This window comes from Dermacentor variabilis, chromosome 5 (genome assembly GCF_050947875.1).
Source record: "Dermacentor variabilis isolate Ectoservices chromosome 5, ASM5094787v1, whole genome shotgun sequence".
Lineage (NCBI taxonomy): Eukaryota > Metazoa > Arthropoda > Arachnida > Ixodida > Ixodidae > Dermacentor > Dermacentor variabilis.
The window spans coordinates 184,885,017-184,911,775 of NC_134572.1; the positions used below are offsets into that span (position 1 = coordinate 184,885,017).

Genomic DNA, 26,759 nt, shown 5'->3' on the forward strand with positions numbered 1-26,759 from the left:
GGACAACATAGGGGAAATTACTTGTGCTTAATAAATTAAACAAAGAAACAATAATTTTATTCAAAATTAAAGTGGATGAATAAACAACTTGCCGCAGGTGGGAGCCGAACCCGAAGCCGCGAAATGAGAAGGTTGTGGGTTCGGCTCCCACCTGCGGTAAGTTGTTTTTTCATCCACTTTAATTTCGAATAAAATTATTGTTTCTTTGTTTAATTTATTAAGCACAAGTAATTTCCCCTATGTTGTCCTTGGTGTCAGTGTTTGTTGGCTTCTTATGATATGCTATGTTACCGTCACATCTATGTCACTTGCACATTCAGAATCAATTCATTCACATTGCGTGTGCCTCATAAATGTTGCACTATTCCTGTATGTTATTTGAATATGTATTTGAGTATGACCTTTAACTTACCTTACTTCATTTAAGTGTTTAGGGCAAACTCTTACAAAGTATATATTACACATTGTCCAGGAAGCATAGCTTGCCACTCCTGATTAAACAACTCTGCAACTGGAAGATTTGCTCTAACCGTGAAAAGTAATCTACTTCCTATGCTATCTTTATCATCATCAGCAGCAACAGGAGCCTGTTTTTTGTAGACTGCAGGATGAAGGCCTGTCCCAGCGATCTCCCATTACCCCTGTCTTGTGCTAGCCGATGCCAGCTAGTGCCTTTCATCGCTGCACCTAATTTTCTGCCCTGCTCGACTGCACTCCCCTTCTCTTGGCACCCATTTTGTAACTCTAATGGTCCACCAGTTATCCAACCTACGCATTACATGGCCTGCCCAGCTCCAGTCTTTTCTCTTAATGTCAACTAGAATATCGGCTATCCCCGTCACACCGCTCTCATCTTTTCTCATAATGTTACCCCTAAATTTTTCGTTCCATGGCTTCTTCTGTCCTTAACTCGTTCTCGAGCTTCTTTGTTAACCTCCAAGTTTCTGCCCTCTATGTTAGCACCAGCAGAGTGCAATAATTGTAAACATTTCTTTCCAATGAAAGTGGTAAGCTCCCAGTCAGGATTTGATAATGCCTGCCCTATGCACTCCAACCTATTTTTGTTCTTCTGTAGATTTCTTCTCATGATCAGGGTCCCCGGTGAGTAATTTACCTAGATAAACATACTCCTGCACAGAACTTTGTAGGTATCTCTATAGTATATACAGGGTGTCCCAATTAACTTGGACCAAGATATAAAAATACCCAAGAGCTGTGGAGAAATCGTACTGACTGCATAGTAGCCATAGTCATATGTACTTACGGCCAGTATTTTTTTCATCACGAAGTATTAATTACTTTTTAATTAGAGAACTTTTTAATTATTGCTTGAATTGCAAACATATCAATTACAAAGTTGTAGGGCACCTCAAATAACCTCCGAATCAAGAATTTGTTTAGTGCTCAGCTTTGCCTAGTTGGTTTTTCCGAGAAAAAACAAAAGCACGCAAAACATCCAAAATACGAAATAGATATGCGCTTGTGCGCCATTACTCAAGCGCTCCCAAGCGAATAGCCACGGATACACGGTTTTACTAGCAGCGGCAGCTTGATACAGGGCTTCACGCTATGTCATGGTCGCGGCATCAAGAGAACACGCCACTAATGCATTGATAAGCATAGGGGAGCCTTGTACGATGTGGCGATATCTTTCAATGGTGGCTTGTAGGTGCTTGAGTAGCGGCGTACGAGTGCACATCCATTTTGTATTTCATGGGCTTTTGTCTTCTTTTTGGGAAAAACAACCAGGACTACTACAGCATGAAATAAATGCTTGATTCGGAGGTTATTTAAGGTGCCATACAACATTGTAATCAATGTGTGCAATTCAAGCAATAATTAAAAGTTCACTAATTAATAGCAATTAACTAATTAATACTTTGTGATGAAAAAATACTGGCTGTATGTACATACCACTGCCACTACTATGCAGTCGGTACGATTTCTCTAGAGCTCTTGGTTCTTTTCTTAAATCTCGGTCCCCGTTAACTGGGACACCCTGTATATACAAGGTGTTTCAGCTAACTTTAGCCACACTTTAAGGATATGCCGATGCGCTCTAAGATGATGCGACCAAATGCATGTTGCTTACTTTTCTATGCAGTGTGTCACGCTAATTTTTGTATTTTGTTTAATTAGGTAATTAGTCAAGATTAATTGACCAACTTCGGAAGCTATGAAGTTAGGCAAAGAATTCCAGTTAGAAAGTTGTAGAGTGCTTTGCAAAACGTCCGATTAAACAGTTTATAACTTTCTATCTATTAGGTATTAGTGTTTTTCTGCTTATTGCAGATGCCCGTGAAATACAAAAAAATACCACGTGACATACCCCGGTGTGCTCTGCGTACAAACGAACATAGCATTTAGCCAGGTGTGCTGTATAGCCAATGCCTGCGTCACTGCCCTGTCGCCTTACAAGCGGCAGCACACCCTGCTAGATCCTATGTTCATTTGCACTAGAAATGTTTGAGAGCGCTACAATCACGACGCGCAAGTGGGCATGTCACATGGTGTTTTTTTTTTTATTTTGCGGGCATCCGCAGTAAGCTGAAAAACACTAATACTTAATAGATAGAAAGACAGAAACTGTTTATTCGGGCATTTTGCAAACCGCTCTGCCACTTTCTAATTGGAAATTTTTTCCTAGCTTCTTTGCTTCAGAAGTTGGTTAATTAATCTTGACTAATTATCTAATTAAGCAAAATACGAAAAATTGTGTGACACACTACACACAAAAGTGAGCAACATGCATTTGGTCGCGTTGTCTTAGAGGGCATAGGCACATTTTTAAACTCTGACTAAAGTTAGCTGAAACACCCTGTACATGTGTGTGTATGTATGTGTGTGACTGTATGCATGTGTGTGACTGTATGTGCTGTTAAGTGTTTATCACTGTATGTTTCGTAATCGTCACCCATCACCTGGAGTAGCATGTCAGGTGAACAGCCAGGCTAGCATCTCCAGCATATCATTAAAGCTTGTTTCTCTCTCTCCTGTACAAACTCTAGAGGCCGACTGGCGATCATGAATTCCTGTTCCTTTGCCAGGCTGTTTCTTCTACATAGTAGTCTTCAACCATACTCCTGAACTTTCTCTAACATTCTCAATAATTTGTCAGCAACTCATCCTCAGTGTTGCTGAACAGGACATCATCATCTGCAAACAGTAGGTTGTTGAGATATGCACTATTAATCATCACTCCTGAGCCTTCCCAGTCTAATAGCTTGAATACTTCTATGCATGCTGTTAATTGGAGAGATTGTGTCTCCTTGTCTGGCCTCTTTCTTGATAGGTAATTTTCTACTTTTCTTCTGGAGAAGCAACGTAGCTGTGGAATCTTCGTAGATATTTGTCAAACTATTCACATATGGCTCCAATACTTCTTCGTTACGAAATGCCTCCATAACTGCTGGTATCTGCACTCTATCTCCTTTTCATAATCTATGAAAGCCATATAGATTGATTGTACTCCAGAAATTTCTTAATAAGCTTATTGATGACATGGACATGATCCACTGAAAAATATCCCTTCCTGAAGCCAGTCTGTCCTCTTGGCTGATTGAAGTCAACTGTTGCCCTGATTCAATTAAAAATTATCTTGGTGGATATTTTACGCAATACTTAAACCAAGCTAATGGGCCTATAATTCTTCAATTCTTTAATGTCTCGATTATTATGGATTGTCTCACGGTTCACTGTGTGTGGCGATGAATGAAACGGATGTTAAGCGCCTGAGACTCGACTTGCCTAATCGTCACGCTTGTCAACACGAAAAGACTTGTCCATCGGGTGTGTTCATTGGGGTTATGCAGCAGTGCAAGTCCTACTCTCCTTTGCACTACGTTCGCCCCCTCTACTCCAGAGAGTGGTTTTTCTCCATATTCCTCTGTGTGAGCTGACCAATGTGTTTACCCGACATGCCCTACACTCACCACGTCTACGCCAGTGAGTGGTTTCTTGCTGAATACCTCTGTGTGGGCTGACCGGTGTGTTGACAAGGCCCTCTACCATGGAGCAAGAGAGAATGAGGTGCCCAGATGGTGTAGGGTATAAGAAGGCCAGCGAGATGCCACGTGGACATCTTCTCTACCCTTGTGTGCAGGAGCACGCACCCCGACCGTGTCTGCATTTTTTGTCTTAAAGCGTACTGCTCACACGTAACGCTGAGTTGACCATAAATTATATTTATGGTCTACTCAGCGATATGAGCTGGCTAGCCCAGCAACATGTATTTCTCGCCCGTAACAATGTATTAAACTTCTGTTATTGTTTTTACATCACCTCGTCTTCCCTGCCGTACCCTCTCCGATGGTCAACCTGGTTTGAGCTCCAAGCAGACGCTGTTGAAGGTTGCCGGAACCCTGCCCCTTTAACAAGCGATATTAGCCCTAACCATTGGCAAGCAGTGGAGGGATATGGATCTACGAGCCTTGTCTACCAAGTCGCGACTGAATGCAGCGTTTGAGATGGTCTATGTCAGATTCTTGGCTGGAAGGTGGTGAGTGTGGGACTTTCTCTGCTGAGTTTGGCCAGGTTTTGTTGAAGGGTTAGAGCAGAATGGGTAAGAGAATTAAATTAAATTATGGGGTTTTACATGCCAAAACCACTTTCTGATTCTGAGGCAGGCCATAGCAGGGGACTCCAGAAATTTGGACCACCCGGGGTTCTTTAACATGCACCTAAATCTAAGTAAATAGATGTTTTCATATTTCACCCCTATTGAAATGCGGCCGCCGTGGCCGTGATTCGATCCCGCAACCTCGTGCTTGGCAGCCCAATACCACAGCCACTAAGCAACCACGGCGGTAACAGAATGGGTAATTCGAGCTATTGTTGCCACCTAGTTAGGTTGTGGCAAGATGGTTGTGTACAGTAGAGAGCAGTACTGAAAACAGTCATGAATTTAAAGTCTTTGCGTAAACCGGAGTTGTTGGAGCTAATGAAGAAGTTGCACCTGGATGTCACTGACCCACTCCAAAAACTGCAGTTGATTGAGGCTATTCTGGTTCTAGAGACTGAACATGATGAGCTTACGGAATGCCTGGAGATCATTAGAGAGAGGGAGGCTGCAAAAAGTCAGGCAGAAGAGCATGAGGAAAGGGAACGAGAACATAAAGAACAGAAAGAGCATGAGGAAATGGAACAAGCACTTGAATTGAAGCAACTCGAGATTGAAATGAAACGCGCTCAAGCAGCAGGGCAGAGAAGCGAAGGAAACAGTGCAGGAGAGCGCATATCGTTAACAATGAGGGAGCTAATGCAGCCTTTTAAGCTCAAAGGGGATGTTCTGTTCTTGGTGACCTTTGACCAGACATATGAGTAGTGGGGGTTCTCCTGCAAATCATGGCCACAGTGTCTGTTCACACTGTTACGGGGCAAGGCAACAAATGTAATCACTTGCTTTACCAGAGAGGAAACAGGATTATGATTAGGTAAAGTCCAGTTTGCTGAGGAAGTATAGGCTGTCAGTGGAAGTGTTCTGGCGAAAGTTCTGCGAAATAGAAAATGCTAGGAATGAGTCCTATACAGAATTTGCATGTAAGCTTATGTCAAACATGGACTAATGGCTCAAGAAACAAAAAGCCTATGGCGATCACGTGAAAGTTCAGTGCTTTGTACTTGAACAATTTTATAACCGAATACCTGAGAATGTGAAGTGCTGGGTTCAAGATAGGCCAGAAGTTAGCATAATAGCCAGAGCCGCGAACTGGCTGTGGAACTTGTGATGCATTGAGCTCACAAAGTCAGCGACGGTTGAAACGGTGATCCCAAGTTCGGGCTGTGCAGGCCAAACCCCAGGCCAAGAAAAGGAAGCACGAGGCTGTGATTGAGGGTACCTCGAAATGTAATACTTCCAGATCGGAAGGGACACCTTAAGTTAGGAAATTGGAAGCAAGGAAACTGTTTCTTTGTTACAACTTTCACAAACCAGGGCACATTGCTGCACAGTGTAATAAGGCAAAGGTAGTGTTTCTATTGGTCAATTGCAATGACGTGACATGAAGCTGCTCGAACCATAGCTGTGCGACCTTGAGGTAAACAGCAAACCATGTTGCGCACTGCACGAATTCACGGCTACTATGACCGTGGTTCACATCTCTTATGTGGAACCTGAGATGTTCACAGGTGAGTTCGCTTGGATTAACCAAGCTGTAAAAGCTCAGAGCGCATGTTTTCCGGTCACAAAGGTATCTAATAAAGGTCCTTCTGGCACACTTGAGATGGAAGCTGCCTTATCGCCTACACTTCTTACGCACTACCCTTACCTGTTCTCAAATAGGTCAGGTCAGATTCAGTGCAAAAAAGGACTATTGTTCAAAGAGGCTAGCAAAATGGCACTAACGAGATCGAAAGCTCATGAGGTAGCTAGAAAAGCAGTCGTGGAAACGACACTAAGTGAGGTGGATGGCTGTTCAGAACATCAGAAGGTGGAGTTTAGATCCGCACAGGCAGGGGTCCCGCTAGTGGTAGCAGCCAAGTTATTGGAAAAGCAGTCACCAGATTTGTTTGTAGTGCCTACGTCAGACGGCCAACAGCGCTGTTACAGATAGACAGTTCAGCTTTGAAGTCTGAGCAAAACAAGAACGCTAGCTGGCAGAACATCCGAAGCAACCCAAACGAAGGTGTTGCGCAGGTCAACATTTTCAAAGAAATTCTGGTAGAGCTTCCGAGGCATGTGTCAGTCACTAACGGAGAGGCTAGGAAACAACTGATTAGGGGACTAGTCTCTAAAGCGCAGCTGGAGCCTGTACAAGTGACGGAGTTATAGGAAATCCTGCAAGAATATCAGGACCTATATTTGTAGATAAGCCAGAAAAGGAAGGACATCTGTTTTTAGACATCGAGCTCACTTCTTTGGAAATGGTACATTCAAAAGCCTATTGAGTGTCACCACGCCAACGTAATATTATGGATGCGGAGGTGGATAAGATGTTAACCCTAGTTGCGATCGAGCGTTGTGAGAGCGATTACACCTCGTCTTTGACCTTAGTTAAGGTGCCAGGCAAGGATCTGTGCCCTTGCATAGATTACCGCAAACTAAACGCCATCACTAAAGATCAGATTTATCCTATACTAAACATTGAAGAGCGCATTGAGAAAGTTAGTTGCGCCCGATTCGTTTCTGCTTTGGACCTAGTTCTAGACTACTGGCAGGTTCAGCTCACAGAGCGGGCTAGCAGATGCTGCCTTCATATCTTCATTGAGAATGTTCTGCCCTAAAGTACTGAGCTTCGGTTGGAAAAATGCGCCGTATTGTTTTTCAGGCCTTATGAACCATGTGTTGCGAGGCCAGGAAGAGTTTGCTTTGCCTTACTTAGATGGTGTCGCGATATATATTCTGCTATAATATATTCTGATATATATTCGGTCAAAGCTTATGCAATATCTGAGGTCAGTGTTGGCCCCCATGAGTCAAGGAGGCCTAATTGTCAAGGCACCAAAATGCCAAATGGCGCAAGCAGAAGGGATCTATCTCGGTCACATAATTGGGCTGAGCTGTCGCTGTCCCTCTGAGCTAAAGGTGGCTGCGATACAAGATTTCCCGCAGCCTCACACGAAGACCGATATCCGACCTTTCTTGAGGGTTGACGGATACTCTCAGTGGTAAATCCCTAGGTATTCTGAACTAGATAGCTCTCTAACTGATGCTCTTCGAAAAATGGAGCCGCAGAGCGTCCTCTGGGACAAAAAGAAGGAATCCTCTTTCAATGCCCTGAAGAGTGCACTGACAAGTCAGCCCGGGCTAAAATCGCCAGACCACATGAGGGGATTTGTGGTTCAGTGCAATGCGAGCAAGCGAGGCATGGGGATTGCACTATGCCAAAAGAGAGAGAGCAATGAGGAAGACCCTGTCCTTTACACAAGTTGAAAACTCACTAGTCGACAACAGGCTTGCACCACTACTGAGAAAGAATGCACATGTCTCGTAATGGCTGTTAAAAGATTGTGTTGCTATCTTGCAGGCTCGAGGTTCGTCATCGAAACGGATCATTCTCCTCTCAAATGGTTGCAGACGTCTTCTAAAAATGGCCGTCTCCTGCGCTGGAGTCTCGCTTTACAGCAATATTCTTTTGAGATAAGCTATAAAAAGAGGACTCTCAATAGCAATGCCAATGGCTTGAATCGAAGCCCCTAGATCGAGAATGAGCCTCAAACGTTTCCCAAAACTCTTTTTTTTTTCCCTGATGTAGAATTGGAAGGGTCCTATTTTGGTGTGAGTCAGTTCTTGTGAAGCATATAACAAGTTCTTGCATGTATTTAGTGCTGCTTTAAGTCCTGTAAAACTGTCATTTTTGAGTGGGAAATAAGCCTGGCAGAGCTCAGCGAGACTTAGTCTTGTGCTTGTTGACTGAGTGGCTGAGTCTTGGCGTAGTCCTGCCAACGCGTGATATGAGAAACTGTTGAAGACCCTTCTGAGGCATCAAGACTCTGACCAAGACATTGAGCGACGTGGGAAAACAGCCACAGTGTTTTGTGCTCCAAAGAACTGTGCGACAATCGATAACTACAAACACGGACCTGCATCATCCCTCTGGCCAGTGGATGTTGTCCCATGCCCATCAGGATCTCCTTCAGCCACAGGGCAGTCTGTTATGGTTCACTGTGTTCGGCGATGAATAGAATGGATGCCAAGCGCCTGAGACTCAACATGCCTAATTGTCATGCTCGTCAACATGAAGAGACCTGTCCGTCAGGTGCGTGCGACACGATTATGCACCAGTGCAAATCCTACTCTCCTTTGTCTGACATTGACCCCCTCTATGGCAGAAAGTGGTTTTTCTCCGTGTTCTTCTGTGTGGATTGCCAGGGAGTGGTCTTTCTCCGTACTCCTCTGTGTGGCTTGCCAGTATTCCTCTGTGTGATCTGACCAGTGTGTTGACCCGACATGACCTATGCTCACCACCTCTACGCCAGTGAGTGGTTTCTCTCTGAATTCCTCTGTGTGGCCTGACCAGTGTGCTGACAAGGCCCCCTACCAGGGAGCAAGAAAGAATGAGGTTGCCTGAATGGTGTAGGCTATAAGAAGACCACCGAGACACCGTGTGGACATCTCTCCCCTTGCATGCAGGAGCATGCACGCCAAATGTTTCTGTACTTTCTGTCCTAGAGATCACCGCTCACTCGTAACAGTGTATTAAACTTCTGTTATTGTTTTTATGTCACAGCATCTTCCCTGCTGAACCCTCCCAGATGATTATCCTGGTCTGAGAACCAAGCATACACTGTTGAAGGTCACCAAAACCCCATTCTCATAGCAACAGGTACCAGCTCGTAAGAACTGGTGGCAGCCGTAACAATTGGTATAATTTTCACGTTCTTCCAACTTTCTCATACACTTGAAGTCATGAGGCATTCCGTATGGAGGGCCAAAAGAGTTTCAAGCTTAATATTTCCTCCATCTTTGACTAAATCAACTGTTATTCCATCTTCCCCTGCCGACTTTCCTTGGGACATGTCTTTCAAGGCCCTTCTAATTTCATTGCTAGTTGTAGAAGAAGCCTTTGTACTCTATTCATAACTACTGCCAATTAACCCTTTCCCTGAATAAAGGGAAAATGAGACATCCACCCGTTCGTAGCAATTGCTACAAAGGAAACCCATACGGGTTCCTCGAAAGAAAAGCCTCATAGTTGAAGAAAAATTCGTCCTGGTCCGGGACTCGAACCCGGGACCACCGCCTTTCCGGGGCAGCCGCTCTACCATCTGAGCTAACCAGGCGGCTAGCAGATGGCAGAGCGAAGTCGAATTCGTCGACAACACGAAGTAAAGGCAAGAGTTTGACGTAGTAGTTCTGCGGAAACCCGCGAGGTGAAGAGAACGGGTTTCCGCAGAACTACTACGTCAAACTCTTGCCTTTGCTTCGTGTTGTCGACAAATTCAACTTCGCTCTGCCATCTGCTAGCCGCCTGGTTAGCTCAGATGGTAGAGCGGCTGCCCCGGAAAGGCGGTGGTCCCGGGTTTGAGTCCCGGACCAGGACGAATTTTTCTTCAACTATGAGGCTTTTCTTTCGAGGAACCCGTATGGGTTTCCTTTGTAGCAATTGCTACGAACGGGTGGATGTCTCATTTTCCCTTTATTCATTACTTCTCTCCACCTCGCGGGTTTCCGCAGAACTACTACGTCAAACCCTTTCCCTGCCATGGGGAAAATGGGTGTTTTTGTAGCTTATGCCATTTTTTTTTTTTCTGAAGGAACTACTGTACTCTATATCTTATGTAATACTTAAACAAAAAACAGAATGAATGCACTTTTCATGCATAAAATTTTTATTAACGAGATGAATGTCAAAAAATATATAAATTGCCAAAACCAAGATTGTGGGATAAAATTGAACAAAAATTGCAAAGCTTTGTTTGTATCTATTAAAAAATGTGTAAAAAAACTTATTAGATATATAAAATGTATTGCTGTCTAATTGGCACTGACTCCGAAAAAAATCAAAATTTTTCATTGAACAAGTATTCTACTACAAAAATTTAAGCGCAAGCACTACAGTTTGACATGCCAGCCTGCGGCCATCGATGTTCCGGGCTCGCTTGCATCATTGTCGGTCTCGGAGTGAAAGTCCGACGAAAAGGTATCATCCTCAGATTCGCTGTTGCTCAATCCATGGATACAGTCAACCACAAATGCAGCGGAATTCCGAGATCTGTGATCTTTCCAAGCGCGTGCGCCGCTCCTAGAGGTGGTCATTCTAAGGCAAAAGCATTTCTAGGCTAATGGTGAAGTTTGTGTCAGTAGACCTGACTGCCGAAGCGTCATCACGCCATATGAAAACAGATTAAAGATAGATTAAAGAATTAAAAATGACTGATAGTGAATATTAACGTTATAATAGAAATTGATAGAGGTTAATAATGGCTAGTAATGACTTATTTATTTATTTACACATACTGCAGCCCCTTTATAATGACTACTAATGACTTGTAATGGCTCAAAAATGACCAGTATGTCTAACAATGGCTTGTAATGACCACAATTGATTACAAATGACTAAAATGCTTAGTAGTGAGCAGTAGTAGTAATGACTGAAAGAGAGAAGAGAAAAAGAATAGGCAAATGATAAGAGGAGGAAGAGTAGGCTTTCACCGTTCAGCTTTAAGACAGATCTTAAGAGACCCTGTAATTTGTTGCTTCCTGTTTTGACGATCACCAAACTTCGGAGCGCATTCAAAAATTAACGCCTGGTTAGGAAAAAGCAAACTGCTTAGAGAACAAGAATATAATTCTTCTCCTTCATATCCTAGGGCGCAGAGCGTTAGTGAACAGCTTAGAAAGTCTCGAAAGTGGCGTTTCAAATCATCAATATTGGGCCGCCATTTTTGCTTTCTACTTTGACGCGCACAAAAACTTCGGAGCGCATTCAAAAATCACCGCCTGGGGGAAAAAGGTGAAATGCTTAGGAAACAAAAGAATAGTTATCCTCCTTCACGTCCAAAAACGCAGTGTGTCCGTGAGCGGCACGGAAAGTCTTGAAACTGGCGTTTCCAACCTTAGTTAGCGGGCTAATGATGCCCGATGGGCACGGTACGGAAAAACTTAAGGTTGTATGCCTGCTCTAGGTAGTATACAGGTCAGTATAGAACTCTTCACCATCGAAATTGCTGATGACATTACCATACCTATCTTTCAGTGCATACATCTTGCCCTGTTCTATGGAAGTTGTCTTTTCATTGATTTCATGCTGCGTCCATGTTTTACTGCTTCTTGAATTTTTTCGATGTTGTAATTTCGAATATTGCTTACTTTCTTTTTGTTTATCAGCTTCGACAATTCAGCGAATTATATCTGATTTTTTTATTCGACTCTTCCATGCTTTGTCGTTTCTTTATTAGGTAATTTGTTCCTACAGCGGGCTTACCTACTGGTTGCCTTGGTGCCTCACCTCCAACTTCAATTGCTGCTTCTGAAATCAGCTTAGTTGTGGTTTCATTCATTACCTCTATGGTATCTTCATTTTCCTGTTCTAAAGCTGCATATTTGTTTGTGAGCACCAGCCTGAATTCATATGCAGAATTCGTCTGCACCCTTACTGCGTCTAGGTTGGCCTGTTTCTTCTTCATTAATATTGCTCTTTCTCTCTCCAAATTGAGAGCAATTCTGGACCTCGCTAACCTATAGTCACTGTGCATTACCGTACCACTTGTAATCCTGCACTATGCTGGTTGGCACAGAATATAAAATCTATTTCATGTCTCACTTCCCCACTAGGGCTTTTCAGGGGCACTTCCTGTCACTGTGCTTCCCGAAGAAGGCATTCATTATTCAGAGTCTATTCCTTTCCATAAATTCTACTAACATGGCCACCCTCCTGCCCACCTAGTAGATACGCCTATGGTTCAAGTTATGTGAGACACCCTGTTTATCTCCTATTTAGCTTCATTACGATGACCGTTACCTTTATTAATGCTTCAGAATTCATCAATGTTGCCCGCTATGCCCTTATGAATTGGAAATCCTACCCTGTATTCTCTATTATCTGGAAGACCTGTGTAGAAGAGGATGTGGCCATTAGTCAGCACTATATAAGCTTCCCCAATTCTTTTAACCTCACGAAGATCAATAATATCCCAGGCAGTGCCTGATAATTTCTCAAATAAATGTTGCCCGGTTCAGTTTCGAGTGGCGGCCTGTCTGGATCCAGAGATTCTTAGCACCCTCTGCCGTATCACAGGCCTGACCGCAACCTTGGTCATATGCTCCGCGGCCACGAGGGGCTGAGGGCCATAGTTTAGTTGCAAGAGTCAAGAGCGAAGTAGTGGCTGAATGCTGTACTAGGGAGGCCAATTCATGTTTTCATGAGGGAGTCTCTTTGTTGAAGCTTATGGGGCCTTCCCATTTTGATTGCACCTAGACTAGTGTCTGGAAATGTGGAGAGCCCCACTGGCTCTCCACATTTCTTTATTTTTTTGGGGGGGTGGGGGCACCACTCCAAGCCTGAAAAATGTAGTGGAATGGATGAGGATTCGGACTTGCAACCTTTAAATTAGAAGCCTGGTGTTCTACCTCTGCTCCACGCCACCACTGTATCTTTACTTACTAGGGGAAAGAATTTCTTTTATCTACCTGTTAGTTTTCTTAGGCAGGACTGACTGTATGTCTACTGTGTGCCCCCTCTAATATCAGTGACTGTGAAGGTTAGTTGAATAAGTTCAGTATTTATTTATATAGTTTTGAAATGGCCTGCTGTTTAACCGCAAAATTTTATCATGCTTCAGGTGTAGTGCACCTTAGAAACTAGTTTTTCTTCACCTAAAAGCTACTTGGCAAGCTTGAGCTGATGACAGGGGCAGATCCAAGGTAGCTTCGGGGTAGTGTGGGGGACTTATCAAATCATACAGAGACTAGGGAGAGGGGTTCTTACTGCATGCTCGTTACTGTTAGCGAGCATGTCTGGATTTTCATCCCCTCTGGGTCGACCAGTGGCTGATGAGGGAGTTTCATTTAGTTTTGCAATACGTTTTGAAGTAACTAACTGCACTTTTTCCTTTATGGGCCTTACAGCGGAGAAATATTGCTTCCTTATGCAGACTATTTCAAGTCCTCAGCTTTCGTCCTATAATTATTGTGATCAATATCGTAGCATGAGAAGCATGCACCAAAGTGTCGTGCAGAAACATCGAAGGAGGCACTGCAAAATTTATTGAGCATTTTGTGAAAAAACTTGCTCATTTGCCAGACAACATTGTAATATCTGAGCCAGTTATTATTTTTCTGCATGTAGTTTGGAATTCACAATGTTACGAGAAAGGCTGCCAGCTCTTTCTCGCAGCTTTTTAATACCCCTACAACTTTTTCTGCACTGTATGCAAAAATGAACATGGAGGCCTACTGGTCCAATTCCTTAATCGTAAAAGCAAACCAGTGCCTCCAACAACAACAAAAAAAGGATAAATCTTATGACTAAGGGGGTTCGAACAGTTAAATTATAAATATTTTTAAAAAGTGACTTCATATATAGAATAGAATATTAAATACTTTCTTATTTCTCAACCTAGAACATTCCGCAGCATCAAGGGCAGTGATCCGTATCAAGCTGTCGATTGACAAAGCTTTTTGTTCCTGCTCTCTGCATTTCTCATGTACAAAGGGCAGAAATGAAAATTGAACTATATTAATCTGAAAAAGATGTAGGAATTTGGGCAAGGGGTAGCAAAGAGGCACTACCACTGAACACATTCCTCAGGCTATCAATGCCATAACTGCATTCTTGGCACAGCATCAATGTAATTTAATCAAGCACGCATTTCCCCACTGAGTTTTCCTACTGAATGACAACCATAGGCAGTAGTCCCTGTGAACAGATGCTGGTTCTTGGCCATGTTCACCTTATTTATCAACATTCACATTACTTGGATCTGGTAACACTGGCACCAACAACGTGCAGATATTGGTACTAGGCTCATACAGATAACAAGTTGCTCATGATGATGCGACAAAGTATTGTCAGATCGACTTCTCAGCATGCTGCTAGCCCCACTCATATTGGTATTCAACTGCAAAGCAAGCAACACATCTGCATTTCTCCGAAAAGTGTGGCCTATGTAGTTCTCGGAGAAGCTGATTTCGGTGCTGGTTTTGAGTTGCGCGGCCCTGATGTAAAGGTAGAGTTTCTGAGCCTAGCTCTTTTCTCTATTCTCCTGTCTTACAAATGGTTCAATTTTGCATAAAAACATGGAGGTAACTTTAAATAAGCAAAGAACAGTAAATTCAAACTGAAGCGGTAGCGGAGGGCCCAGAGAGCTGGTTTTACAAAGTCAATGGTGACATTAGAACACATGTGCATCAGGACCAAAAGTTCTAGTGCCAACATCTTGAGACAGTGCTTTCAAATACCACAAATTGTAAAAGTTACTATGCTGCACAATTCTTCTTGGCAGAAAACATTAAATGTAACATAATTGCCACTGAAATGAGCCTGCCAGCAAATATGAACAACTGTTAATAGATGGCCACCTTAAAGAGCCCCTCACAGGCTCCATAGCAAATTTTGACTGTATGCTAGAAGTTATTATGTGTCCTCTCTGGAGCGTTCTGCCGCAAACATTTTTTAAATCGGCTCATTAATACCGAGATACAAATATTTCAGTGCCGCAAGCCCATGATTTCAGCAGGCGGGCACCACTGCCAAGCAAGGCGCTGCCTTCACTCGCCCCACCTAGCATCCGCAAGCGAAATTCCTTCCCTACGTTCTCCGATACCAAACCTCGAGGATGGTGTGACACATACGTCACATGCCCCTCTTTCGTATTTTTCTTCTCCTCGCTTTCTTTTTCTTTGGCGCTGATGGCGTCACACGCGAGCCATTGTCTCGTTTGCGCAGCACACGATTTTGCGTGCTGTGCACTAGGAAACATGACTAGCGGCATAATTCAATGCTACACAAATACTGAGGCAGAACAAGCGAATTGCAGAGCATGATCACGCGTTGGAACACAGGAGAAAATGGCATAGTTTTGGTACCTGCACACGTGACCGCACGACCATGGGAACAAGCAGACAAAGCGGAAGTACATTTCTCTTGTTTCGGTGCGAAGTAAAACAAAAAACATGCAGACGTTCTGTTTCTGTGTTTTATTATTTCTCTAAACTTCAATTCATCAATTCAAGCAACAGATTGCACAGATAAGAGATGTTGTCTTGAATAATTCTTGAACTCACGTGTCACCACGAGCGACATCACACTGTGGACACCAGTATGTAGGCGCAGGCACACGAGTACGTCACCCTCCAGCTAGGAGCACAGCGGCCACGAGGAGAAGGAAAAATGGTGTTCGGTTTGAAATTTCAAATCTTTCCGCAGCGCATAGCAATGTAATACTTTGCAGACACGATCGTTATCACGCAATGTATGCTCTGCACTTGTCAGCTTAAAATGGCCAGACTTGGTGAGGGGCCCTTTAAGGTTCAAAGAATCCACTGTAGAGTACTAACTTACTGGCAAGTTGATGCTTGTGTGATGTTAATTAAAAAATTATCTGTTACTTAAGTAGCTTTATGACCACACACTTTGACTCAGTTCAGCGGCCTCACAGCACCATATTTGGAGCAGTTGAAGATGGCAGAATACAACTTAAATGTTTAAAATTTACAGGAAATCATGGACAATGTTTCCACCAAAGGATGGCAGCTGTCTGTATCCAACCAGAATACCATTCGAGGAGTCCAGCATATTCAGCATGGTCAACTTCGGAGAAGTTGACTTTGTGACATTTCCTGAACTTCAAGTAGGCAAATCTATAACACTAATCCCGGAATAGAAAATGTGTGAAATTATGTGTGCTGTTCCAGTCAACAAGACCTTACCATGTGGTGCTAGAACCTGGAGATGTCCTGCTTGTTCCGCACCATTGGTGGCATTATGTTTCTTGTCTCACAGATGCACTCAGCATCAATACATGGATTCCTATGGTAATACGACGCATACTGAATTTGCCATGTCTTGCCAACTGAAAAAGTTCACTTGTTCACAGGACACAGACAAGGACTTCCAGCTGCTTGAAGCAGTCACACGGACTCTAGCCACTGCACTAATACCATGCTATGAAGATGAGGCTGAGCAATGGGTGAACACAAATGAGGCAAGCACATGTCACTAATTGTCTCCATCTATGCTATTACCCTGCCGGTTTGCTAAAAACTTGGTCACCTTACTTTTGTACCAGCCACCCTGTAGGCGGTGCGTGCGTGCGCGCGTGTGTGCGTGCGTGCACGTGCGTATATGCTGTACCATGTAACTTGAGCCGAACATTAAAAATATGCAAATTCCACATAGCTGGACAGAACCAAAATAATGTTGTTTGCCGTCGCTTGGAGATACTTGGAATACTCTTTTCATTCTGCCTTAATTAGATCATTAGTCTTAATGAATCAAGTTCTCAAATTAATATAAGTGGATGGAAAATGTCAATGAGAAAATTGTAGAGCAACATGAAAAACTCCTGTTACAGGCTACATAAAAGTGTTTTTTCGAGCGTGAAAGAATCCCGCGAATACACGCAAAGTGCCTTGAGCAACCAGTCGCGCAGCAATTTTGCTTTAACATTTTAAGGATCAGTTGAGGAAATCGCTATTGCTTTGTACTATACCCTATTTGGAATAGCTGTTGTAAGTGTCTTTTAAAGGGGAACTGCAACAAAATTACTCTTTGGCTAAGTTTGTTACAAATGAATAGTATATACTACTGAACCAATCTTGGCAGAGCCACAGAGCTGGTAATTAGCCTTTTGTTAGCAGTCTTTAAACAACTCCTAAGCAGGCGATGTGTGTATCTGGTGATGTCGCTATGATGCAAGTCCCAGCACGCTGCACTCAGCTGCGCGTGCCAGGCACTTGGGCTGGCTCACATAGCTGTGCCTGTAGAACCACAGAGATCACTGAGTGCATGCGATTGGGCATCTCACTTGTGGAGAGGGCGCCTTGCAGCACCCCATGGAAGGTTGCGATATCAGCACTGTGCTGTAGTGTGGCCTCCAAGATTACAGAGGTCAGGGTGAGGAGTCGCACAGTAAGTAATGCGTCACTTTCAGCAAGCAGTAATGGCGGTACTCTTGTCAGTTTCAGTATCAAAAATGGCTATGTTTGCAAGCTTATTGTGATACTCCTGTTTGTATTTCAAACATAAATTTTTGCACGGAGGTTCCTCTACATCTGCATCATCTTAAACAAGGTATTTTACGCACTCCAAAATTTTGTTGCAGTTGGCCTTTAATGACAGAGGCAGATCTTGCCATTGTTTTACTTCTTGCCACTTGTCACATTCACAGAAAGATGACTGTCATCATGTTATCGCTCTCTTTCAAGACATGGTCGCTGAGTATCAAACTTCAAAAACAGTGTCATTTTAATTGCAAGATATTATGCGGCCCTCATCAGATTGCACATGTGATGGGAATAGTGTTGTGCCATCTTGAACTTGTGAAAGCATCAGTGATTGCTCTGGTATGTGCAGTGATGCATCTATTATATCGTAGACAGGCTTGAGCAGCATAATTCGATTTCAATTACCACCGTTTGTATTCGCAGCTATTGTTGTCACTTGTGCATTGTTTTGCTTTCTGGGTACATGTTCGTTCATTAAAGAGTTAGTAGATTCTTTATTTACTCTTAGTGGTATTGTTTGTGTCTCTTCACCATCACAGCCTCATGACACTGTATCCTCATAATGTACTTAAATCAGTTGCCTGAGCATCCATTATTTTTTCCTACCTATAAAGGTATGCTTTCTTTAAAAAAAGTGGAGGATTTGTCTTGTTCGTACTGCATTATAACTTTAGCACAAACTACAAAGTGACACCATGGAACAAGGCATTGAGTTCCTTCAGTCTCTCCTTCTGTTTGTTGCTATGTGTTTGCTCTTTAGTTATAAGTTATAAAATATCTTCATGGAACTTGCTTGCTGGAAATTTAGAAAATGCCATCAGGAGCATAAATGTTCAGCAGTTTATATGTAAAAAATGTAAAATGTAGATATTCTTTAGAGATTATCGCTGGATCAATTTGTATGAAATTTGTTGTATCTAAGAGGAAAAGTTAAATTCTAGCAACCCTAGAAACATAACTTCATTATATGGGACCTGAAATATTAAAATTGTTGAAAATCACTAAGCTGAAAAAAAAATTATGCGTGAAGTTTAGAAATCAGTAACTCTGTACCAAAAGAGATATTGTTATGTAAACTGCATCCATTAGAGTATAACTAAAGCAGATGAATTTGATATTATATTTTACAGCTTACATGATGTTGTGACAGTATTTACAGGTGCTTTGTAAAAGTCCTGCTCACATGTCAGTGGCATAGTATAGAGTTGTGCATAATACATCAGTTTAGTCCCGTCGAAATGTATTAGGTGCAGTTTACATAAGTTGTAAACTTCATACTTCTACTTTTTTTAAATAATCAATAACTATTCTGAAGACTTGATCATATAATAAAAAGAAATCCGTCTTACTGTAACTAGATTTTAACTGTCCCTTTAAATGCAACCACATTCTTCAAAATTAGTGCAGTGGTTGCCAAGAAAAGTGCTTTCTCCAGTATAATTGAGGTCATAGTGCTGAATTGACAATGACAAAAAAGAAATGACAAGACATGCACTAGCGCACGTCCTGTTGTCTTTCTTGTTCATGTCAATTCAGTACTATGACCTCAATTACTGCAACGAACCAACTAGCCCAAAAATCTGTACTCCTATGTTTTGTTGTGAAAGTTGGGAGTCCATGCGGCCGCAAAAGCGCAATCGACAAACTAGTGTCTCGATACTTTTCAAAAGTTCTACATCCAGCTGGCATTTGAGCTGAGGGTCCACTTCGTAAAGAATTGATTACTTAGTGCCTTCATTAAACCAGGTTGGCATAATGAGGCCTTCAGTCCAACAAAAGCTCCTAAAACGTTCAAAAAATGTAATATCATCGAAGAAATGAAAGCTCATGAACTCAGTCCACAAAACATGCCTCCAAAAAACACTCCTACCAAATAAAACATGACTCATTATGAACTCCCGTAAAAACAGAACTTATCAACCTGTGCATGACCTTTCCAAACTGTATGCAACACTGACACTGTTTGCCTTCCAATGCTACACATGTCGTCACGTAAACATTCCACTTGAAATTGGGGAACTAACCTGAACCAAAATTCTAACAACCTAACAAAATTTTGTGGTATTGCTTATGCTTCTCAGTGTTCAACACGTAACTAAGCTGAATACAGCATTAATACAAAAGAACAAAACAATTTCCAACGCGTCTTCCTGATTTCTTTATTCTCGGGCCTCAAACGAACCCTTTCAGGCGAGCTCCAGAGGGTCGCGCATTATGCGGTTTTCGCGAGGTGCGGTCTCGAAGAATGCAGAAACCGCTAATTTGCTTGACTCACCTCGTAGCTGCAACTTTAGGACAGCAGCCTCCAAGTACTGGAAGAGGGGTACCTTCACAGACCCCCGGGTGCACTGTCACCTTATGTGCTAAGCAGTTGCCTTTCTTTGCCCCTGCGAGTGACCAGCTCTTGTAGCAGTCCACAGAACACTTCCCTTTCTCCTTCTGCTTACAATGAGATGCACGCAATATGGGTAGGCGACAGTTACAATGCCTGAATCTTCGCGAAATCCTCCTTTTCGTGATGTGCGTCACGCCTATCCTCGATCTCCACAAATGCCTAAGCTTGGGATTTACCCTCCTTCACTTTTTCACGGTCTCCAGCTGGATCCTTAGGTTCGTGCACTTACCTTTGTCGCCTTGGCGCTTAGCATGTTTGATTCTGGACACCTTAACCTTGACCACCTCTGGCTTTCTCTTCTTGTGCCTACGCCTTTTCTCTGTTTTGCCTCATTCGCACACGCACTTGAAATTTTGTTACCCTCTCTGGTTTCACAAATTTGCTCTGACCTATTCGAAAATAAATAGGAAACTTTTTCCGGTAGGCTGGCCGAACCTGCCGCCTCTGTACACACTTGGCCTTACGGGTGCTCTGTTTCTTGTGCGGCAAACCGCCGCTCTCTACTTTTAACGCGACAGCGTTAAGGAGCTCGTGTCGCAGAAAAGCCGGTGTCGTCGGTGTCGGCGTCCGCGGCGTTGGCCGTGAGCGATAAATCACGGCAGGCACTTCATAAATAAAAAGCAACTTCCAAGATGGGCTGGGTGGGAATCGAACCAGGGTCTCCGGAGTGTGAGACGGAGACGTTACCACTGAGCCACGAGTTCGATGCTTCAAAGCGGTACAAAAGCGCCTCTAGTGAACGCGCTGTTTCTAAGGCTCAGGCGCACATTTCGTTGTCGCGCCGAACGCTGCGTTGCTCGACGCTCACCGCGTCCGATGCGGGGCGCGTAGTCGCTGCGCCGTAGCCCATTGTCTTACACCCCTTGGCGGGTGGCCGGGAACGCTCTCGGGTTCCACTCTTGAAGGCGAAGCTTAAGCGTCCTCCAATTTTTTCCCCTCTCTTCCTACTACTAACACATTTGACTCGTGAGTGCACGCAGCTGCCTTGGAATTGTTCCATTGTCCTCCGATCGCTGCTCGATAGGGAATATGCCTCTCAGTCTTGGAGTCTCCTCCAGTGTTTTTGCCCTTCCCTTAAAGCTCCCATATTGGAGAAGGGTTCTCCTTGTTCTATCAGCGTTTGCTCTGACCCATAGGCGGAGACCTTTCATAATTCGGAGGGGGGGGGGGAGCTCACCAGTTTTCCGAACCCCATATATATATATGACTCTGACGAAGGCCGGTCCTCTGGCCGAAACGTCAGTAAAAAAATATGCCTTAACGTTCCTCTCTTCTCTTTTTTTTAATATTATACCTTCGGGTCTGGCGCGAAACCCTTAATTTTGTATGCATATATATGTATATATTGCTACACGCATGTAGTATTTGCTTGTTTGAACGAGGCGCGGGGGCGCCATCACTCAAGAAAAGAGGAGGAAGAACGAACTGGGCTCGCGCTATGAATCTAACCGGTCAGCGTTACAACCGCTGTTGTAAATATAACCTGTAAATTGTTGCTCATCCTACTGACTCATCCTTCGCATACTATTGTGATGGACGTGGAACATTCCCCGTCCTCTCTACGGAGCTCCGAAGTGGCCGCACCATCATCTTCTCAGCCATGGCTTCCGATGGAACCACCCCATCACCATCTACACCTGTGGTGCCTACCACAACGTACGTTCGGTTCATAGTCTTCGTGATCCTGGGACATTCTCCTCCCAAAATGACGTTGAAGCTGACGACTGGCTCAGCAAGTATGAGCATGTTGGCCAAAGCCACCACTGGGACCCTACCATTATGCTTGCCAATGTAATCTTTTATCTGGATGGGACACCGCGTGTCTGGTTTCGCACCCACGAGGGCGAGCTCTCCAGCTGGGACATTTTCAAAGAGCGGCTTCGCGACCTATTTGGCAACTCGCCAGGTCACCAACAGGCTGCGCGAAAAGAGCTTGCCACCCGTGTCCAGTCAGCGACCGAATCGTATGTCTCCTACATACAGGAAGTGCTCACGCTTTGCCACAAATTCGACATGCATGGGACCGAGGTTGATGAGGTGGGCCATATTGTAAAAGGCATCGCGGACGATGCCATCAATTTGCTCGTATATAACGATGTTTCTAATGTCAATGCCACCGTCATCACTCGAGCCTTACGCGTCGCCAATGGTGCCACTGTTGCCGTCAGGGGTATGTGCACTGCTCGCATAGGAATTGCTGGCCGCCGAGTTCCAGCCGCCCTATATCGTATTTTGCTTTCCTACCGCGACATATTTGACACTGACAATCGACCACTTGGTCATACGTCCGCTGTTAAGCATCGGATAAACACTGGTGGTGCTGTTCCCATTCACCGCCGACTGTATCACGTGTCCTTGGCAGAGCGGCAAGTTATTCAGCAGGAAGTCAACAAGATGCTCGTCAGATGCATTATTGGACCCTCGTTGAGTCCTTGGGCATTACCAGTCATGCTCGTCAAAAAGAAAGATGGCATGTGGCGTTTCTGCATTAATTACCGCCAACTAAACCAAATTACTAAAAAGGATGTTTACCCTTTACCACGAATCAACAACGCTCTTGATTGTCTTCACGGTGCCAAATACTTTTCATCCATCGACCTTCGATCTGGTTATTCGCAGATTTCCGTCAATGAGCAAGCCCAAGAAAAGACCGCTTTCGTCACACCATATGGCCCCTACCAATTTAAGGTTATGCCGTTCGGTTTATGCAATGCCCTTGCCCCGTTCGAACGGATGATCGACTCTCTGCTTAAAGGTTTCAAATTGTCAACTTGCCTTTGTTACCTCCGACAACGTCCTTGTATTCTCTCCTACAATTGAGACGCACCTTGAGCGCATCGCAGCTATCCTTGACGTCTTCCGCAAGGCTGGGCTCCAATTAAACTCATCGAAGTGCCACTTCGGGCGCGGACAGATTGCAGTGCTAGGCCATCTCGTCGATGCTTCCGGAGTACAACCCAACACGGAGAAGGTTCAAGCGGTAACGGCTTTTCCTGTACCTTAGTCTGTCAAAGAAATCCAGAGTTTTGTGGGGCTCTGTTCTTATTTCCGACGCTTTGTGAAAGATTTCGCAGCAGTCGCTCGGCCACTCGCTGAACTTCTGAAGAAAGACATGCCTTTTACATGGGGTTCCCCTCAGGCTGCCGCATTTTCACGCCTTATCACGATTCTCACCAATCCCCCGGTCTTGGCCCCCTTACCCCGTCTGCACCTACAGAGGTCTGAACCGATGCCAGTGGTTATGGGATTGGCGCCGTCTTATCACAACGTCAACACGGACACGACCGCGTCATAGCCTATGCTAGCCGGCTCCTGACAACTGCAGAGCGCAACTATTCCATTACTGAGCGCGAATGTCTGGGCTGTTTCAAAGTTCCGCCCATATTTATATGGCAAGCCCTTCTCAGTGATCACAGACCATCATGCGCTCTGTTGGCTTTCGTCACTCAAGGATCCTACTGGCCAGCTCGATCGTTGGGCCCTCTGACTAGAGGAATATCTCTACACAGTGACTTACAAGTCGGGACGCCAACACCAGGACGCAGCTTGCCTCTTTTGCTACCCAGTCGAAGATGCGATCTCTACGTCTGATGCTGACACCGACGCCTGTGTTCTCTCTGTTTTTCCACTGTTCCATGTCGCCGACAAGCAGCGCCATGACCCGTCCTTGCGTATCATCATTGACTGCCTGGAATCGTCACTCGCCGACAGTTCCCTTCGCTTATTCACACTTCAAGATGGCGTACTCTACCAGCACAATGTTCACCCCAACGGCCCTGCATTACTCCTTGTGATCCCTAACCACCTTCGTTCAGCTGTTCTCCACGAACTTCACTGCCTTCCCACTGCCGGTCACCTGGGTGTGTCACATACCTATGCCTGGATCCGCCGACGCTTCTTTTGGCCAGGGCTTGCTCGCTACTTTCAAAGATACATAGCTACGTGTGAGAAATGGCGGCTACGCAAGACACCATCGACGATCCCTACTGGGTACCTTCAACCACTCGACATTCCCGCGGAACCACTCTTTCGGGTTGGTTTGGACTTACTTGGCCCTTTTTCTCTTTCTACCTCCGGGAATAGGTGGATTGCTGTGGCCATGGATTATGCCACACGCTACACCATCACCTGAGTGCTTCCTACAAGCTGCACCACAGACGTCTCCTATTTTCTTCTACGCGATGTGATTTTATTACATGGAGCTCCGCGACAACTTCTCACAGACTGTGGCTGGACATTCCTATCAAAAGTTATTGCGGACATCCTGCAGTTCTGTGCCATGAGGCACAAGCTATCCACATCATATCATCTGCAAACAAATGGCTTCACAGAGCGTCTCAATCATACTCTCACAGACATGCTTGCGAAATATGTCTCTTCAGACCACACTGACTGGGACCTAGCTCTACCATTGGTCACATTTCCTTATAATTCTTCGCGCCACGACAAAGTCGGTTATTCCCCATTTTTCTTTCTGTTCGGCCGAGAACCAGCACTGTCCCTCAACACAACCCCACCCTGTTCACGCGGCACCAACCAGTGAATATGCACTGGACGCCATCGCCCGCTGCGCCCATGCAAGGGGAATTGCCCTTGACCGCCTTCTGAAATGCCAAGAGAGGCAAAGGCGCTTGTACGACCTGCGACACCGAGACATGCACTTCCCGCCTGGTTCTGTGGTGCTTCTATGGTTTCCGTCGCGTCAGGTCGGCCTGTCAGAAAAACTGCTGTCTCGTTACACAGGCCCATACCGAGTGCTTCGTGCCGTGACTCCCGTCACCAACGAGATCGCCCCTGACGCCCCATCTTCTTCCCAGTCCAGTGATATTGTGCACGTTACACGACTGAAGCAGTATCACCCTTCCAGTGATGACATTTAGATGCTCCGGGACGTCGCTTTTGCCGCTGGGGGTTTATGCTACACGCGTGTGGTATTTGCTTGTTTGAACGAAGCGCGTGGGTGCCATCACTCGAGAAAAGTAGAGGAAGAACAAACTGGGCTCGCCCTGTGAATCTAACCGGTCAGCGCTGCAACCACTGTTGTAAATATAAGCTGGAAATAGTTGCTCATCTCACTGACTCGTCCTTCACGTAACAATATATATATATATATATATATATATATATATATATATTTCTTGTCTTGCACTTAAAGAAAATTTGTGTTACCTCGAAGAATTCAGCGCTGAAGTGACAGCGTTTTATCAGTATATACAAGACCTCATAGTAGGAGACAGTTCAATTTCACAGCCTGAGTCCTCTCGGTGGTGTAATCCTGCTTCGTGTAATTGTCACATACTTGGCTATCACTAATACTGCTTCGCCTTTCCGGTGAAACTGCAGCCTCTCTTCCTTTTTTGTTTTTTTTCTGTGAGTTTTTTTTTCTGTGAGCAGTCATGCGCTGCTGCGCATGACTGCTGTTCGTTGTTATTTCGAGTGAATCCAGCTTGGCCTCATTTCAGTTACTGAGTGAATTATACAGTGTTCCCCAACTATCATACACCAAGACTTAAAAAGAAGAGCAGTTCGGTTACTCGAAGCAAACCTAGTGCATATTGTTTCCACTACAGTGGAGTAGCCGCCAGTAATTCTTTCGTTACTGATATTTATTTATTTAGAAAATACCTGCATCGCCTCGAAGGTATTATCGCAGGGGAGACAGAGAAAGATGTATTAAACCATTCACAGAAATAAGTAAAGGATGTATAAATTAAGGTAACATCAAGGTGGGAGCACACAATAAGTGAACATTTTCAAGCGCAATAGAGAATTAAAAGAAAATTAACACAGTAATGCATTGTCACAAACACAGACAGGGATAAAAATCGTGATTGTCAGGTATTGAAACACATTCCTCCGGTAACAAATTCCAGTCTGTCACAGATTGTGGAAAAAAGGATTTAACAAAACGGGGCGTAATACAGCTGTATTCTCACACCTTCATAGAGATCTAGTTTGGTAATTGCAATTAATTACCTAACTCGAGAACTACTGTCCTAATTTTCAAAGTGCCAATGAGGCATTTGTAGGTGCCCAAAATGACATCAACTGCGGTGTTTTCAGCGACATACTAATTGTGTACAATTTTTTCTGAATGGCAAAGAAACCTCACGAAGTATGAAAAATACCATGTGAGTGTGCTCCTGACTGCATCATAAAGCAGCGCCCTCAAATAAGCTGTTTGCAAGCAACTGCTCTGCCTGTCACAAACCCGAAGAGGTAGTGTATCACCTTGATAATGGTACGGAAGGAGCACTCACAGTAGGTCTTGCAGCTTTGCAGCTGTTCCTTCCTCTAATTTCTACGTTACACTTGTCCGTCTCTCAAGGCCAACTGATCACATTGACAACAAAAGCCCCTTGACAACGCAGCCAAAGTGCCACTCTGACTATGCACGAAATGCGAAAAGCAATGAAACAAGCACAAAATGTTTCAAAATCCTGGCATTGCTCGCATTGCATCGAAAGAGTCAGCACAAAGCTGTATTTTGCGGCAGAAACTTGCTTCGGACCAAAGCCAAATTAATGTGACCGTTTAGTTTTTCATGAAAGTCTATACGTGCTGCAAAAACAGGTTTGCGTCAAAAAATAAAAGCGAAATAAACAGACCAGGAAGTGACCAGCGTGCAGACAAAAGGCAAAACCGGTGCCTTCAAGAAAGTAGATATACCACTTCTAAATGAGCCGAATTGGAAATCACAATGTCGGCACAAAAAAAAAAAAAATCAAGAAAGAACATCATATTTCAGTGTGGCCTTAT

General features: G+C 44.2%; 1 protein-coding gene across 4 annotated transcripts in view; it reads left to right on the forward strand.

The window, feature by feature from the left end:
• The window catches only part of HSPBAP1 (HSPB1 associated protein 1), a 36,459-nt gene that overhangs the window by 4,049 nt on the left and 5,651 nt on the right, over positions 1–26,759 (forward strand). For 3 of the 4 annotated variants that reach the window (XM_075693829.1, XM_075693826.1, XM_075693828.1), the window contains exons 4-6: positions 16,098–16,230; positions 16,295–16,414; positions 16,477–16,584. In XM_075693829.1, the coding sequence (XP_075549944.1) occupies positions 16,098–16,230; positions 16,295–16,414; positions 16,477–16,584 (361 nt within the window). Of the gene's footprint in view, positions 1–2,896; positions 4,499–16,097; positions 16,231–16,294; positions 16,415–16,476; positions 16,585–26,759 lie in introns of those variants that run through there. The other variant, XM_075693830.1, reaches the window with a different exon arrangement.